At 41.9% G+C, this 16,391-nt stretch overlaps 1 protein-coding gene across 3 annotated transcripts in view; it reads left to right on the top strand.

Moving 5' to 3' along the window:
• Window positions 1-14,358, top strand: part of LOC147453739 (protein ZINC INDUCED FACILITATOR-LIKE 1-like) — a 41,837-nt gene extending 27,479 nt beyond the window's left edge. For 2 of the 3 annotated variants that reach the window (XM_086515837.1, XM_086515836.1), the window contains 10 exons: window positions 5,002-5,051; window positions 5,125-5,200; window positions 6,821-6,967; window positions 7,049-7,136; window positions 7,224-7,309; window positions 7,542-7,649; window positions 12,171-12,215; window positions 13,013-13,101; window positions 13,819-13,862; window positions 13,942-14,357. In XM_086515837.1, the coding sequence (XP_086371963.1) occupies window positions 5,002-5,051; window positions 5,125-5,200; window positions 6,821-6,967; window positions 7,049-7,136; window positions 7,224-7,309; window positions 7,542-7,649; window positions 12,171-12,215; window positions 13,013-13,101; window positions 13,819-13,862; window positions 13,942-14,114 (906 nt within the window). In that variant the 3' untranslated portion in view covers window positions 14,115-14,357. Of the gene's footprint in view, window positions 1-5,001; window positions 5,052-5,124; window positions 5,201-6,820; window positions 6,968-7,048; window positions 7,137-7,223; window positions 7,310-7,541; window positions 7,650-12,170; window positions 12,216-13,012; window positions 13,102-13,818; window positions 13,863-13,941 lie in introns of all 3 variants that reach the window. The other variant, XM_086515838.1, reaches the window with a different exon arrangement.
• Window positions 14,359-16,391: the final 2,033 nt, after the last annotated feature.

The following is a 16,391-nucleotide window of genomic DNA, read 5'->3' as shown; positions in this document are numbered from 1 at the left end:
CACAAGACTTGGGATTCTCTGAGAAGGCAACAAGAGCATGATGCTCAAGAACCTAGAGAATCCAAGGAGCGGAATGCTCGAGATCCTTCAGAATCCAGAAAATATCCATGAACATCAATCCATAACCATAGCCAAGAAATCCCGTCATTCTGGGAAGGATATGAAGAAGGTCTCTAGACCTCAGTACACTCCGGTCAAATTTGATACTTTTGACGGATGGGAAGATGTCCCAAAAGCTAACGCTTTCATTTGACAGTTTGAAGTTGCCTTTGCAAGCGGTAATTTCTGAAAAGCGTCGAAGGTGAGGCATGTCACCAAACACCTCAAGGGGGATTGCAAGTACTTGGTGGTATACCAAAGCTTTGCAAGGGACTTACAAGACTTGGATTTAATTCAAGGCTGAATTTTCGCACAAATTTTTTTCCTCTACGCTTTGAGGAAGGCATTCAAGACGAGCGAGTCAAAGCAAGTAGTGGTTCACTCTTGCCAAGGTAGCTCCATTCTTGATCCTCTCTGAGGAAGGAAAGATGAAGAAATTCAATGAAGGACTTTTACCTGAATTTTGTGAACGCATCCGCAAGATACTTTACAGCGGATGGTGGGGTCAACAATACAAGTTGAAAGTGTACACCTCTGTGTACATAGAATCTAATCCTCGCAGTGGGACGAGAACCATTGAACATAGAAACGTCAAATTTTTGTTCTCTCTCCTCGAAGGATACGTTGCTATCCGGAGAAAATTTGGAGTAAGGGAATTCAATCTAACTCCTGAGTTTTTGAATAGAAGACCCTCAAACTCTAAGTGAGAGGGCAGGTCTTTGATCAAAGTTAAATCTTTGAGGAACTCATCAACTGCGTATTGCTTTTATGCACGAGATATGCACGTGTCTAACTAGGACAATCACTCTCGAGTGTTTATGAGAGTAAGGTTGAGTCAGAACATTGTTTTATATGATGAATTGCTTTGCTTAACCATCCGGAAGGTCCATGATTGATCTGGTATCCGCTAGTTCTCCAACAAATTACCTGCTATTGTGGGTAGGAAATCATGAAGGAACCATTCTGAGCTTTCAAGCAAAGAAAAGCTTTCATGAAGCTTGAGTACTCTTTAAGCCCACACCCCCTACCCGGTAAGGGAAGATATGGTAGTGCTTTTCGCACAAGTGAAGGAATACTCTCTTTACGAGGGAAGGAACAAGCGATTACTACGCCCTATGATCAAGGAATCCAAGGATTGAAATTCTAGATTATTTGATGAGTGGGTTTTGCTCTAAGATTGAGCCAAGGGATCGTTAGGTTGAGCGTCTTCGCTCTAAGGATCTTACGAAGGGAAGGTAACTTTCGAGGCTCGCTGAAACTTATGTACAACTTTGGGTACATGGATAACACACGAAGATGCAGACCTATGCCAAGGAATTGGATGAGAGTTTGTTATACTCTCTTGAGCGCTTTTTGCGTGCAAGGATATTCCGACACGAGAATCTCTATTTGAGATGTGTTCGGTAGAAGGAATTTGAGTTTCTCTACGGAGAAGAGGTTTTCTGATGGTCGTTGATCATTGAGTACGCTATGTGCTTTTACCATTACAGTAGCAACTTTTGGTTGCGGTATATGTTTCTCCATGAGCAGGTCAAGTAGCATTTACACGCTGCTGGAATAAATTTGAACTATTCTGTTCGTAAGAATATAGTTTGCCAACCGTTTCAAAATGGTAAGAATTACATATGGGAGAATATCCCTGAGAATCAAAGAGGGTTCGCTCTATTGTGAACTGGGTTTGAACATACGTTCAGAAAATGCTATGGCTAGAATTCTATCTGCCCGAGATTTCGCAAGACGTCATTGATGCTCGCAAGGTGAATCATTTTTTATGGTTTTGGTAAGTAAGAGACGCTAATGGGCGTCGGGAAAACATTGCTGGTGGTAATAACTCGCAGGAGGAAAAAGATTGGAAGGAAGTGCCGCCGTGCACAAGGAATCTTCGGATTGGAACTGTCCGCCTACGTTGAGCAATAGCCCGGAACAAGAACCTTCTTTAAGGTGATCGCAAACTTTGTTTGTGAAAGAAAGACATCGAGCTTAATGCTCTATGATTTGGGCATTCCCTATGTGGGAGGACACAAGAGGTTTAATATCCTCATGACTAATAGCGCAAGGTTATGCGCGAGGACATAGACCTAAATTGATTTTTAGGAGGATTATTCTTCTCGGGCGAAGTACTAGAGGAAGGACATGAACTGGTAAGGTAAGTATTGAATTATGAAATTTTTGTTTAATTTACTTTTTAAGTTCTGTACTGAGAAAGGACCAGCTCAACTCACCATTGAGCAAGATTTGGAATCTTTCCGGTTTCTCCCTGGCAGTTCAGTTGGACCTCTACAGTTGAGGACAACTGTTTATAAGTGAGAGGGATGTTGCTAAATTGGCTTTATCTGACATAAAAATAATTCTAATTGAATTATTGGATTTATAAGTGAGGGTTTTCTCGCTTAGAACACCCGGAAAAATAATTCTAAATGAATTATTGGAATTTTAAGTGAGAGGGTTTTTCTCACTGGAGACATCCGAGTACAGAGTATTCCTAGTGTGTCATTCAAAGTAATGACGGGAGCACTGTGAACGGGAATATTTGTAAGGCCACCAAGAACGGGTACTTCTGATGCGTCACATCCGATGGGTGACAGGGAGCATCAAGAAGAAGTATCCGACCATCCAGGAGCGGACATCTCTAATGCGTCATAGGATGGGTGACAGAGCATGGTGAAGGAGATTGTACCGTAAGTTCGGTAGGAAAGGACTAGGTGATGGGTATTCCTGATGCGTCACAAGGTGGGTGACGGGTGCATCGGAAAGGGGATATCCATAGTCGAGAGGAAATCCGAACTGGAAAAGAGGAATACGCGTAAAGACGCAAGCACAAGAATAAAGATGGGTTTTGAGAAGCTTTTAAAAAAAAAAAAAAAGCGGAAAATTTTAACGAGTTTTTCAAGAAGAGCAAACGCTTTCTCGCGAGGAAACTATGTCTGCATTGCATTTCCAGGGACGCCTGGGAAGTGTTGTGAAAAGCATTGTTTTAAACTTATAAGGTTTTATTGAGTTTTTGGGTAGGTTCAGACCGATTTTAAAATATGCCGGCCGTCTACTTAATAAGTGGGCAGCCACTTAAAAAATAAAGCAACAAAACCAGCCAGCGAATTCTCTCTCCCTATTTCGAGTAGAATAGAAAAAAAAAAAAAAAAACAGTCGCGATCTCTATGCGAGCAGCTATTCGTCCCGTGGCCAAGGAGCTATAAAAGCACCACATGCCCTCACTGAAAGAGGAGTTACCAACGTCAGCAAGAGAAGACTCTGCCGCCAGATAATGCAAGAGATCGCGAGACTACGAAGCACGGAAGTCGCTTTTCCCGCGCAAGAGCGACAGGTATCTATTGTGGATTCGCCATACGAATTGTTGTCGCGTGTTTGCGTGTGTGTTTGCAGGTGCTTCATCGCGAAGGAGAAGCAAGAAGGCTTCGGCCTACGCTTGGGAGTTCCGGGAACAGAATTCGGAAATTGTCTGCGGAGTCTCGACTCAGAGTACAGACGGAAAAAGGATTGAGAGCTCGTCTCTCGGATCTCCCTTACGGGAAGGAACGACCATCGAGTCAGAGATTTAGAACGGAGGGGTTTTCTCCGGTTCTTGTGCTTGTAAAAAGATTCTCCCTAATAAAGAATTCTCTTTAAGGGGGGGGACCAGCCCATCTTCTGGTCCCAGTACTGTGTCGATCTTCTCTCTCTCTCTCTCTATTTATTTCTCTCTATATCCTTTGGCTGTAGTATTAAGTGATAAATCCTATTTATCCGAATGTATTCTATATTGTTATGCGCTCCCATTTGCGACATGTGCATTCTTGAACAATGTGCACAAAAGAAGAAATTGCCTGAGTAGTATTGCCAGTAGTGGAAACGGAGCTCCAAATGAGCCTGAACCAAAATTATGATGCCACCAAGCTCTACTAGCCGACCCGAGGTTATGTCATTGTGCAAACACTCACCAAAAATTAAATCAATCTAAGAAAAAGCGAGCAAGGGGTGTGCTAGGGACGCTGCCTCAAATGCCGAAGCATGCTCTGATACCAATTGTTGGATATATGGCTGCAGGAATAAACATGAAGATGGAGATGAAGGAGAAACTCAAGATCACACAAGATAGGAAGTTGTATCATTGAGTGTGCGAATATAAAGAGAAGGCTTGCCTTAGAATGATGAGTGCGTATCCAAGCTGGGGTAAAAAAACCTCGAGGTGAGAAAAAGTGCCTTGGCGGGTCCTAGGTGTACACGTTCACACACAATACTACCATAATATGGTAACAGATCAAGGGGACCTTTTGAAAATCCTCTCTAAGATGGAATAAAGGACTTTACCCGTGGGCCGTGCTCATTGTTGGAGGGGCAAAACAATGCAGAGAGAGAAGAATGATGAGGAAAAAACCCTTAACCAGGCTGTGGAAGTGGCAATCAGACTGGAATGGAAGTGGCAACAAATGCAACTAAGAGGGAGTGTGAGTCAGAGAAGATGCTTGCGTGTTGGCAAAAACTGGTGAGAGCATGGGACAAGCTTGTGTGATTGTGAGAAAAGAAGGGCCAAATTTGTGTGTGTGTCTCAGAGAAAGAGTGTGTCTATGTATTCATGCTTGTCATGCGATGTCATTGGGAAACTTTGCAGCTCCAAAACATCTCACCTATGGAAAAGGGCGTTTCACCCCAAATTTTTCTTAAGGAGAGACCTAGTGCAGAATTTGAAAGGAATGTTGATTTATGTGTGTGCGGCTGTGTGTGTGTGTGTGTTCCGTTTTATTTCAAGATAGACTCCACATCAATGCTCTATAAACGTGTTTTGTCAAAACCGATTTTTGTTGTATGGGATGTGTAAGCAGGAGATGTAGGTTAATGCATCTTTTTTGTTATAATCTGCATGCAATAACAGTATCTAACACATTTTCTATCAACCTTTTTCTGCAGCCTTCTGACAAGTATCCATCATTATTTCCAAGTGGATCTCTTTTTGACCGGTATTTATTAATTATGTGGAGCAATCACTCTTGCTGGAATTCCCAATGGATTTGACCTATGTAATGTGGTCAGGTTTCCCTATGCACTACCATGTCTATGTATTTCAGCAATCTCTTTTCTTGGACTTGCCTTGAGCTTTTTGCTTCCAGTAAGCAGTTCTAATTCTATTCTCTGAAAGTGGTTGGCTCCTGCCCATGAATGTTTTACTTAGTGAGTCTTGAGATTTTGTTTCCCAATTGGCACTCTGTTTGGCTCCTGTTCATGTATGTTTTACTTAGTGAGTATTGAGATTTTGTTTCCCAACTGGCACATTGTTTTTTGAAAAAAAAAAACAAAAAAGGCTAAAAATACCAACACTCATACACATTCCCAACTGGCACATTGTTTTTTGAAAAAAAAAAACAAAAAAGGCTAAAAATACCAACACACATACACATACACTGCTTGAGTTTTGTTCAACAAATAAGCTAGAGTGCCAGATGATGATAGATAATAAACCGATCACACAAACACCAATTCCAGAAAGAAGAATGTGAGAGAGAAGCCGCTGAGGTGTTGCATTTCCGCAACTCACTAAAAACGTCGTGTAAACAAAGTCTCTGAAAGTTCTTCTTTCCATGGGAGGGGGATTAGATAGTCGCATTCTACATATGTTTTTAAAGAATGTGGCAGCTAATGAGGGCTGTATCACTGTGTATTTGAGATCTTTAGGTAGCTATAATAGTGATAGTCTGACAGTCCGTTGAGATGTCAAATATATCAGTGATAATTCATCAGACCGCTAAAGATACCCTGGTGGTTGGGGAGCTTTGCCTTAAAGCCAAATTGGCCTATGAGATTAATGATGCCGGTTCCTTGTGCAAAATTGGAATCTATGCGCATCATGGATAAAACAGAAAGGTATAAAATGAGGGAGCATTGCAGTGTTCTGTTGCATGCACACTAGAGGAGGTGAACGTGGCAGAGAAGGTTTTCAGATGGCTTAATAGCATGCAGGTTGAGAAGATAATTACAGTTATGTGGAGCATTGCCCATCGTGGCTTGTTGGTTGTCTGCAAGTGGTCAGCCAAGATGAGAATGCAGAGGGCCAGGGTACAGGTAAGCAGCACAGGATCCTGATGCATAGTTTTTGAGACGGGGAAAGAAGGGCATCAAGAGGGTATGCTGCCACTGAGATTTGGAGGACCTAATGTTGGATTTTAAGTCCACTTCGGTTTGGGCAATTGGCATGAGTCTATCTTCATACATATTGCACAGCTTCCAGAATCAGTAGCTAGGCTTAATTCCTGCTTTTTTGTCAAAAACATGGTGGGAAGTACATTCTCAAGCAGGTTAGTGCAGGACTTTATTCAGGTTTCATTAGTAGAGCGTGCTTTCAAGATTGTTATTATCTCCCCTTGAGCAGGCTGAAGCGCAAAAAGGCTCAAGAAGAGCATTTTATATTTTCCACCGTAGTTTTTATCACTCACACATGAGTAGTCCGTCCCCTTGTTGATTCTAATGTAAAAAACGGGCTGCAATCCCTACACTCTCTTATTGACTTCTGGTAATTTACAGTAACTTTTGCAATCATGTCTTTTTTTTAAAGGAAAAGACATTCTTAAGTGGTTTGAGGGTTTTTCGTGAAAGCCGGACATTGCAGAGCATCCAGCTTGTATATTACTTTAGAGATTTTCATGGGAAATCTAAGAACCAGTCATGTGCCATGTGGCAATACCTGGGTGCTGCAGGATCTGGGGATAGAAAACTGACTGTTTTTTATGAACAGGAAACTATTCACACACACAATTGTGTTTCTAATAGTAGTGGAAAGGAGAAACAGACCTTCGATAAGAGCCTTTGGAGGAATTGGGGTATGGTGGCTGCCATTTCTGTTTATTCCCTGTGGGGTCTACATGATATGGCATACTCTGAAGTAAGATTTACAGTCAATATGCCATAGGTTTCGGACTTTTCATGATGAGCTGTTGCTTTTCATAACATTTTCTTTTTCCAGATATTTTCTTTATGGTGCGTAAGTCCAGAAACTTATGGAGGGCTAGGGCTTACTACATCAGATCTGGGTAACATTCTTTCTGCTTCTGGTGAGTGGCGCGTTGTACATTTGTTACCCAGACAAGTTTTGTCAACATGATGTGTCTAGACTGACCTATCTGGGTGCTTGTTTTAAGGAGCTGTGCTGCTTATGTTTCAGCTTTTAGTTTTTGCTCCATTGGCCAACAAATTTGGAGCTATTCAAATGATTCGTGTGCCAACTGTAAGAATATCAACTTCAGCAAGAAATTATTTCCAGAAGCAAGTTGTAAATATCTAGGTCCTAGGATGAACATTCCATTTGTCTTGATGGCTATTTCAATGTTAGACACTTGGTTAGATTCTCAGAATTGGAGGTGTATGAAAAAAGAGGGCATGTATGATGCAGAGGTCACAAGATTTGAGAGTTTCTATTTATATGGAACAATTTCTTATTCTGGTTTTCCCTTGAACAGGTTGTGACTCTAGCTTTGATTGCAGTCTATCCCTTGATTGCGAGACTTGATGGTGTCAGTCTATGGATTACAGTCATTCCTGCAGCTTCCATGAAGAATGTGCTTTCTGTGCGTATTTCCTCCTCCACTTTGTTTTGTTTTCGTGAATGGTGGTTGCTAGAGAATAGCCAACACTGCGTAATATCTCATTTTGTGAAAATTTTCAAATTGGAGATGGCACTAGGTAAGTTGCTTCTGATTAAATCGTTACATGCAGTCTGTTTTTTTTCCCGAGGAAAAGATCCTTCTATTAGTTAATCAAACTGGCCAAAGGGCTACAAACCACTTCTACTAGAGAGGGCTACATCAAGAGAAGGGGGAGACTCTCCCAGTGAGCAAACATAAACGTACAATGGGGTTAAATCATGAGATGGGAGGAGGAAAGAGCCACACAGGTGGACGGTAGTGCCATCTGGGTGCACCCTGGACCATGGTGAAGAAGGGCCCTGGGCGCCAAAGTCGTAGGAAAGCCTCTCTGCGGCTCCCGCATGCGGTCGGAGCTGCCCTAGAGTCTCTCGAACTGGCCCCTGAGAGTGTGAACCTGCTCCAACCAAAAATCACGAACCGTCTCTGTCGGAGGATTGGGCAAGCCTCGAAGATGCAGAAGCAGCGGGCCTGCCAAATGAACCAGAGTGTCAGGCCACAGATGAGCTCCCAACACACCTCTCTCTTACTGCACCATTCCTGGGGGGTAAGCTCTGTGGCAAGCTGGAGTGTAGGTCGACTCCCCTGGATCACTATTATCCTGCTAGGAGGGTCTCACAACTGAGTTCTTTTCAGGTTTCTGGGAGCGGTTGTGGGGTTCCGGACAGCCAAGGAGAGTCACTTTGTTCCAGTGGCTAGTTGCACACAGAGCTATAGCAGTTGGGAGCTGGCTAGTACACAGTGGCTTTTCGGCAGCCTGTGCAGCTTGTGGCCATCCTTTGGAGAGTCAGCGACACTGTCTGTGGGACTGCCCCATGGCACAGCAGGTTTGGCTTCGGGTTCTTTGGCTGATGCGGGCTCTTTCCACAGCTAGACAGTACACTTGGGGTGTCGCGCAACCTGGTCCACCCTCATGGGCCCTGCGCTCCATTTTGAACTGGCTTCCGCCTGCCAATGAAGTGCTGCAGCAAGGCGAGCCTCCCTCCGTGCTGGCAGTATGTGGCGCCCTACTTGCATTATGTACTAAAAGAATGGGATCCAGGGTGATCGCCTGCAGAGAAGGGGTCTCTCCAGAACCACTCTCCAAGGTCCCACTGCACTCGAGCCAGAGGGCAGCTCTCCCAAGCTCAAAGTCGCCAATGGCGTGTCTCAAGATCTGCAGGGTCAGGATCTATGACACAAGTCCGCCCACTGATGCCCAAGACTCGTATCCTCTGAAAGCAACACTCTGCAACCTAAGGAGCCTCTACTGAGACTCTGTGAAGGTGCCCCTCTCCCTGGAGCTCAAAGAACATGTGAGGTACGGACTCCGAGCAAGCCCAAATTGCGATGAGGACCTCCAGTTGCGTGAAGGTCCCCATCCATCTGGAAGTTGCTGTCTCCAGAGGGGTAAGCCACTCCCCTACGAGGATGACATCCCCATCCCTAGAGAACTCATATATGTCCTCATCTAAAATCATGTATGGTGATTGCCCCTTGGATGATGCATAGAGAGATGTGCTCGGGGGGAAATAGCATATTGCACGTCTCTGCTCTCACCTTGACCCACATATATCTAGCATGCCCATCTCTCTAAACAATACGAATGAAAGGGTGCAACTCTTCCTTGAATAAAACTGCCACACCTCCCAACCCACGTCCTCTATGCTCTGATCTCACGTCCTGTCTACATGTGGTCTCCAATGGTATCCCGTCACTCTTGGAAGTGTGACACCGGGAGTTTGATGTCAGAGAGTAAAAAATATTGTCTCTTCCCTTGAATCTATCCTCAAATGCACCAACATCTAGCTTCATTGATCAATTACAGTTCCATACTGCCATTTTAAGGCTGGTCCCATAGGTCTGGTACTGTAGTTTGTCATGTAGCGCGTCTTTCCAAGATCACTACTCTCCCCCCTCTATAGAAAGTAATTTTTCCCTTCTCCCTCGCAGCCTCGATTTCTGGCATCAGCTCTTGCATGTGTGCAATTTGCATTAAAGTGAGGTCATCGCCCATTAAGAGTTGCTTTCTTCTTCAAGAGCTCTCTCCTAGTTTCCACAGTAGGGAAACATAAAATGAGTGCTCTTTCCTTAGAATTTCCTTCCCCGCCGTTTCGTTTCTTCCCCACTCTCCATGGACCTGTGTGTGTGGCTTCTGAAATGCCCATGCGCTTCAAGAGTTCTTTCACTTCTTCTTCCACGTTTCCAATGTCCTTAAGGCCTGTGACACGCATGTGAAGGGCTCTAGTTTTCCTCTTTTGCTCTTCCTCAATGGTCATATTGATAATGGTGGCTATCGGTGTAGCTTCAACCATCTTGGCTTTTCCCTTCTTTGCAACCTCAATCCACTCTTCAGCTTCAACAACCTTCTTTTGCGTCTGGTTGAGGACATCCGCCCATGAAGTGACTGTTTTCAACTTCTGCTCTTCCTCTTCCCGGAGAGTTTCCATTTGTTCTTTGATCTTATCGAGCTCCTTCATCCTCAACGGCTGAATTTATCCCTCCTTTCCGGGAATACTCTTACTCTTACAAACTGCCAATTCTCCCTTGAGCTCTTCAATCAATGTATCTTTTGCACTTAAGCGTTTTTCCATGTCCGATTTCCACAACTCACTAGCAGCAATAGCATCATCTAACTTTTTTTGCGTCACAGCTTCGATCACTTCACCTCTATCCTCGCAATAGCTTGCATCGCCCCTCTCAGTGCCATGTACATCGCATCACGCTTACCGAGCATCTCTTTGTCCAACTCTTTCCTCATATATGCATACATAGCATTCTCTATAATTACCCACAGTTGCATACATCTCTTTCTCAATGCCTCCTCTCATAAGGTTCAACTCCGTCTTAATCATCACTTCCACCTTCTCAAATATTAGGTCATCCTTTACCTTGGATAGTTTCCCTTCTCTGAGAGAACCGGGTGACAATGTGCTCTCCTGACTTTTCTGCCTAAATGTAACCTTTGTTTTGGGCGGGGTTTGATATGTATCTAGATCTTCGGGGATGTCTGGTTGGTCCATCAAAGGAGAGTCCCCTGTGCCTGTGCCTAAGGAGCCCCCTTGCTTAAGCACCCCCTGTGCTTAAGCTACGCCTCAGCTTTATAAAAAAAAATAAAAAAATAATATATATATATATATATATATATATATATATATATATATATATATATATATATATATATATATATATATATATATATATATATATATATATATATATATATATATATATATATAATATATATATATATATAGAGAGAGAGAGAGAGAGAGAGAGAGAGAGAGAGAGAGCCTTAGCGAGCCTAGTTTCTCTAAGCGTACTGCAATTGCCTTGGCGAGTACTACCTTTGTCTCGCATGAACTGCTCGTTGCCTCGTACGATTTAGTTACTGCCTCGCGTCAATTCCCTTGCTTGCGTAAACTACCTACTGCCCTGTGGGTATCCACAGCTGTGAGAGATAGAGAGAGAGAGAGAGAGAGAGGGGGGGGGGGGGGGGGGGGGGGGGGGGGGGGGGGGGGGGGGGGGGGAGGAGAGAGAGTTTGTGACTGGCCAAACGGACAAAATGATCAGTTGCGTCTATGATCTCGACGTAGAAACCCCAACCCTAAAACTCGTCACAAAGACCCTCAAGTCATGGTGTAAGGCTAGAATATATATGTAGGGAGCTTGTTGTTGGCTTCACCAAGACCTGTGATGCTGATTCCACACACGTCATAACATATAAAAAGGTGCTTCCTTCCCTGGAGGCATTCCACCAGACACTTGGATGTGGTTTAGCACCAATCAGAACATCATTTCGTAGATGTGCCAGCCATGCTTTGCAGCGCAAAACTTTTTAAATGCCAGCCGCTTGGATGGGGTGTTCCATATGATGTGCCAAGGTTTGCACTTTTTTAGACAAGGAATTTATGTGGAGATATGGAGATAACTATTGATGCATTAAGGACGGGGGCGGGAATATTTGGTCGTTCTAGTTCTATCTTTGAAGGCAAAGGAGGGCTGCTTCAATATTCAACACTTACTTTCTTGGGGAGATGAAGAACATGTATTGTAGATGGGCAACTATATTATGCTGTGGGTGCATAGAGACATCCATAGCCAAATTACCTTCTGCCGTGATTGTGCTACACAAAATGCATTTCATGCTTAAATATTAACCATGATCAAAGCATCTCTTTAAATCTAGTTTGTTATCTTGATAACTTTCGTTTGTGAACTCATATGATGCAATTTAGTTGGCATCTCAATGGCTGTCTAGACTAGTTCAACCATGTTCCTGCTTGGACTGTTCTCCACAATGGCAAGTTGAGTACTTATTCACAAGATAGCACTAAAGTATGTCTAAACGAGAGAAAGATAATGTAAATTTAGGACGGCTATCCTTAAGTTCTTTTGTAGTGCAAAGTGTGGTTGAATTTGTTTACTTCCAGGACCTGAAGTATTCTTGTTGTTTATTTCCTGCAGCTTTGCATAATCACTGGAACATTCATTTTGATGAACAACTCGGTGGTAGGTTTTCTACTTCAGAATACATGTTAATTATGCCCCTTTTTTTGGCGCTCTCTCTCTCATTTGTAACTGTCTTCTGAAAAGCATACCAATGAAGATATTTAATGCAGATAAACAATTTAGTGCTAGATCCAAATGTGCGTGTGTGTTAAAGCTTAGGAAAAGCATGCATTCAATTCCTTTCAGATCATTAGGAAAAGCCAAAGGACATGTCCGTCGGTCATTACCAAGAAAGCGAGCAAATTGTGTGATCCTTCCAAATTTGTATCAACTTTTCATCGTGAAGTCTCAAAGAGAGCTATCTAAGTGCCCTTCTATCTTCCATGCTCTAGTCTCTCCCTCTCCTTCTCAATTATCCATCTTAGCTCTCTTCATACTCCATTGTCCAACACCCTGTCTTTTCATTTCTCCATCCATCATCGCAAGGAAGGTTCCAATGTCAATTCATTAACATAACTTTAGCTCTCTTCATACTCCATTATCCATCTCCCTCTCTTTTCCATTCTCCATCTGTTGTTGCAAGCAAGGCTCTCGTAACATTCATTAACATGGCTTCCTTTTACTTCCGCCTCTGTGTGATGATTTGATCCAAGCTCCCTCCCTCTTTAATTACTTGTGTATTGCTTTAAGCATACGTCCACTTAGATCAATGTAATTCTTTGTGTACAAATGTTTAAGCCTGTATCCTTTCTATGTTTTTTTGTGTTGAATTACTTCTTAAAGAGGCCAAAATGACCCTGACGGCAGAGGGTGAAGTATGTGTAGTCTAGAAGGCTGATTGAACTCATATTTTTCAGCCGATCAAACAGCGAGGATTTGTGAATGGAATCTCTATGAGCTGCATCTCACTATTCAAGGCAATAGGACCTGCGTCTGCAGGGGTCTTGTAGGTTTTTCCATGACTCAAATAGAAGCACAATCAATGAATTTCAATTTTGTTTTTTGGTGCATATTATTACCTCATTTTGCATCCCAATATATTTGTTTGCATTTTCTTTGTTTCCAATTTCCATTGCGTCTGTGCGGTGAATATATGTAGGTGATCAACCACATTATCCATGTCATTACAATTGTGTGTGGTTTTCCCTTTGCCAGATGTGTGCAGATGTCACAGTGTGACACAAAAACCCGCTTCATGGGTATGAAACTCCAAAACCTCAAAACTTGTGAACCGTTTTGGTGAAACTTCCAAAACGCGCAACCTCGTTGAGAATGAAAAACGTCGCTCTGTGGGAGTCTAGAATCACATGGATGCCGTTTTCGCATGCACATGCGCACAAGTAAATGAATACACACACACACATAAGCATGCATATGTACATACATATATATAATACACATAAATGGATGCACTCATACATAATCTAAATATACATGCATACATACATACATTTGTACACACACACACACTCACACACACACACACACGTATAAATAAATATATATATAGATATATTTGTTCTTATAAATTTATTTGAACATATCACGAAGCTTGTTGATGAACAAAACGCTTCAAAACGTGAAAACCCCTAAATAGCCAAAACCATGTAACGTTTCATGTCACCTTTAGATGTCATCTAGCTAACATTTCATCCAATGGCAGGTTTTCATGGGCGGAAGGGCGAATGGATGCATCCTTCCTTCCAGGTTTCTTAGTGGTTCATCTTTCCTTTGGAGGAGATGTACACTTAAAAAAATTCTCTGATGCCACTGCTTGCATGTGCAGGCATGTGGATGATCTTCTTTCTGCTAGACATCGTTGTTGTGATGGTACTTGTTGCAACGTTTGAGCCTCTGCTACCGAGGTCTCTACTAAAACCTGTCCAAGAAGAGTTGGAGAGGTCGGAACCATTAACGAAGGATGCAAAACTAGAGCGCTTCTCCTCTTTTACGTATTGACCTGCAATTCAAGACATTACTCAAAAGCTTCCTTCTATTGGACGAAAGAAAGAAAGAAAGAATGATCTGAGTGACAATGTGAGCTACCCTTCAAAAAATACATTAACATGTCCAAAAAAAAATCAGTAATCTTGAAAATTTGAAGGGCTAGTGTGCCTATCAGAAATCAACTGGTGCACAAGAAGATTTAGAAATTTTCTCATGTAGGAAAATGGAGTCTTTTTCAGTGTTTTTCATACAATGAATAACATCATGAGCTTCTGCTCGAGAGGCACCGCATACCTAGCTAGGTATGATTGGGGGTAGGGGACCACCGCCCCCCCCATCGGGTTGGCGGTCCCTTGCCCCCAATTGTACCTAGCTAGGTATGCGGTTCCTCCCTCACAGAAGCTCATGATGTTGAGGTAACTCACAATGTGGGAATTATTGTGAGAATTTGTCCGAAACTTCTTGTGGTGAGAGTAGGTGTTCATTGACAACTAGTATTTGTGCATTCATTTAGCACCATACATTTAGCATGCAAGTCTTTGCCATACTATCACAAACATGTACAAGCACTTGACATTGGACAAGTGAAGGATAATAGCATTCCAAGGAGATGTTATCATTTACAAAAGCAACACCCACTACATATGGAAATTTGCGAATTACCTTTTTATGCACGATAGCTATGTCAACGTAACTCATGATGAAAATAGGACAAATTGCTAAAATACCCTTGAAATTCCCAAAGTACTTTGGAATTTGAAGATCCCAAAGCAATTAAAATTCTCAAAGTACCTTAAAATTTCAAATTTTCCAAAGTATCTTGGAATTTTAAAAATTCCCAAAGCACCCCATTTTTCCAGTAATTTTCATAATGGCCTTTTTCTTTTTTTCAAAATTCCAAAATTACCACTTGTTAATCTTATGAACATCTCTAGAGGCTTCTTTTTGGCCAACTCTTCAAAGGAAGAGTGGTTCTCCCTCAATAGCAAATGACAGAACCGGGATTTAATGGTATTATGGGTTGTTGAGATGACATGCTTCATGATACTTGGACAAGATGCCGCTATTTCTCAGCTTATTTTGGTGAAATTCCCTAGTTAAGATTCTTAAAGACCAATCTCTATTGTTAAAAATAATAAATGATGCAAAAATGTAAAAATTTATCCAAAACCGGTACAATGGTGATTTGGGAATTTTGGAAATTTGAGTTGTATTTTGAGATTTCCACAATTTCACGGGTGCTGGTAAATTCTTCTTCAAAATACATGTATCATTATTACCCACTCTCTCATGCACCCCATGAGTGCGTTGCAATGGTTGGGAATCGGATTTTATATTGACCTAATGTGGACTCATTCATGAGTATGATCCACATCATTCTAATATGATAAAATCCCTCTAGTCATGACACATCCACACACCTTGTTGAAAATCAATAGTATATAGAGAGAGTAGTAATGATGCATGATTATAGAATCATAATGAGACTTGAAAAACTTACTTACCATTCAAGCTCAAAATATGTCTATGACATAAACTATCTTATTCGTAGACAACGATCCATAATGATGCCTTTAAAGATAGCTATGTTAATTGTTGCACTTAAGTTCTTAAAATAATTAGCCAATCATTGCAAATAAAATTTGATAGTTCAGTCAGCATTTAAGCTATGATTGAGTACTTGTTCTTTTTTTAAAAATGAAAAACTTTGTAAGAACATATCTATTAGTGTCATCAACTAAAACAAGCTCTTTGTGATTACGTAATTGTGCCATTGATTCTTGAAAATTTTTTAGTCCTAAGGAGTAATAAAAAGTTCTAAGATGTTTTTCACGGCACTGAGGGGCTTGTCGGAGGGGGGGGGGGGGGGGGGGGGGGGCGGGGGGGATGATGAGAAAAGGAGGTAGAGGACAAGAAGAGTAGACATATATGTGGTCATTTCTTCATTGTTTGATCAAATAACTAATGTAAAAAGAAAGCCAACTTAGGTAGTGGAATTGATTGAAGTAGTTGTAATAGCAAAGCACGTTTACTAGTTATGAGTGATTTCTCAAGTGATCTTGGTGGAGAATGTTTATATCATATTTAACTTGCTAAAATAGGAAAAGCTATCAAGAATCTTCAGTTCACTTAAGCCTACAATCCAAAGCATTAGAAAAATACAACCACATCAAACCATAACAAGGCTAGAAAGCACCAAGAATGAACAAAGTTCAATGTATAGCCATTCAAAAAAATTCCTTGATCAGAACTCTTTCTCCCAACAGAGGCTCAACCTAGACACAAATT

Source organism: Adiantum capillus-veneris, chromosome 7 (assembly GCF_014529385.1).
Source record: "Adiantum capillus-veneris isolate H3 chromosome 7, ASM1452938v2, whole genome shotgun sequence".
Classification (NCBI taxonomy): domain Eukaryota; kingdom Viridiplantae; phylum Streptophyta; class Polypodiopsida; order Polypodiales; family Pteridaceae; genus Adiantum; species Adiantum capillus-veneris.
Note: the sequence above shows the minus strand (reverse complement) of the source record. Positions and strands in the feature narration are given on the sequence as shown.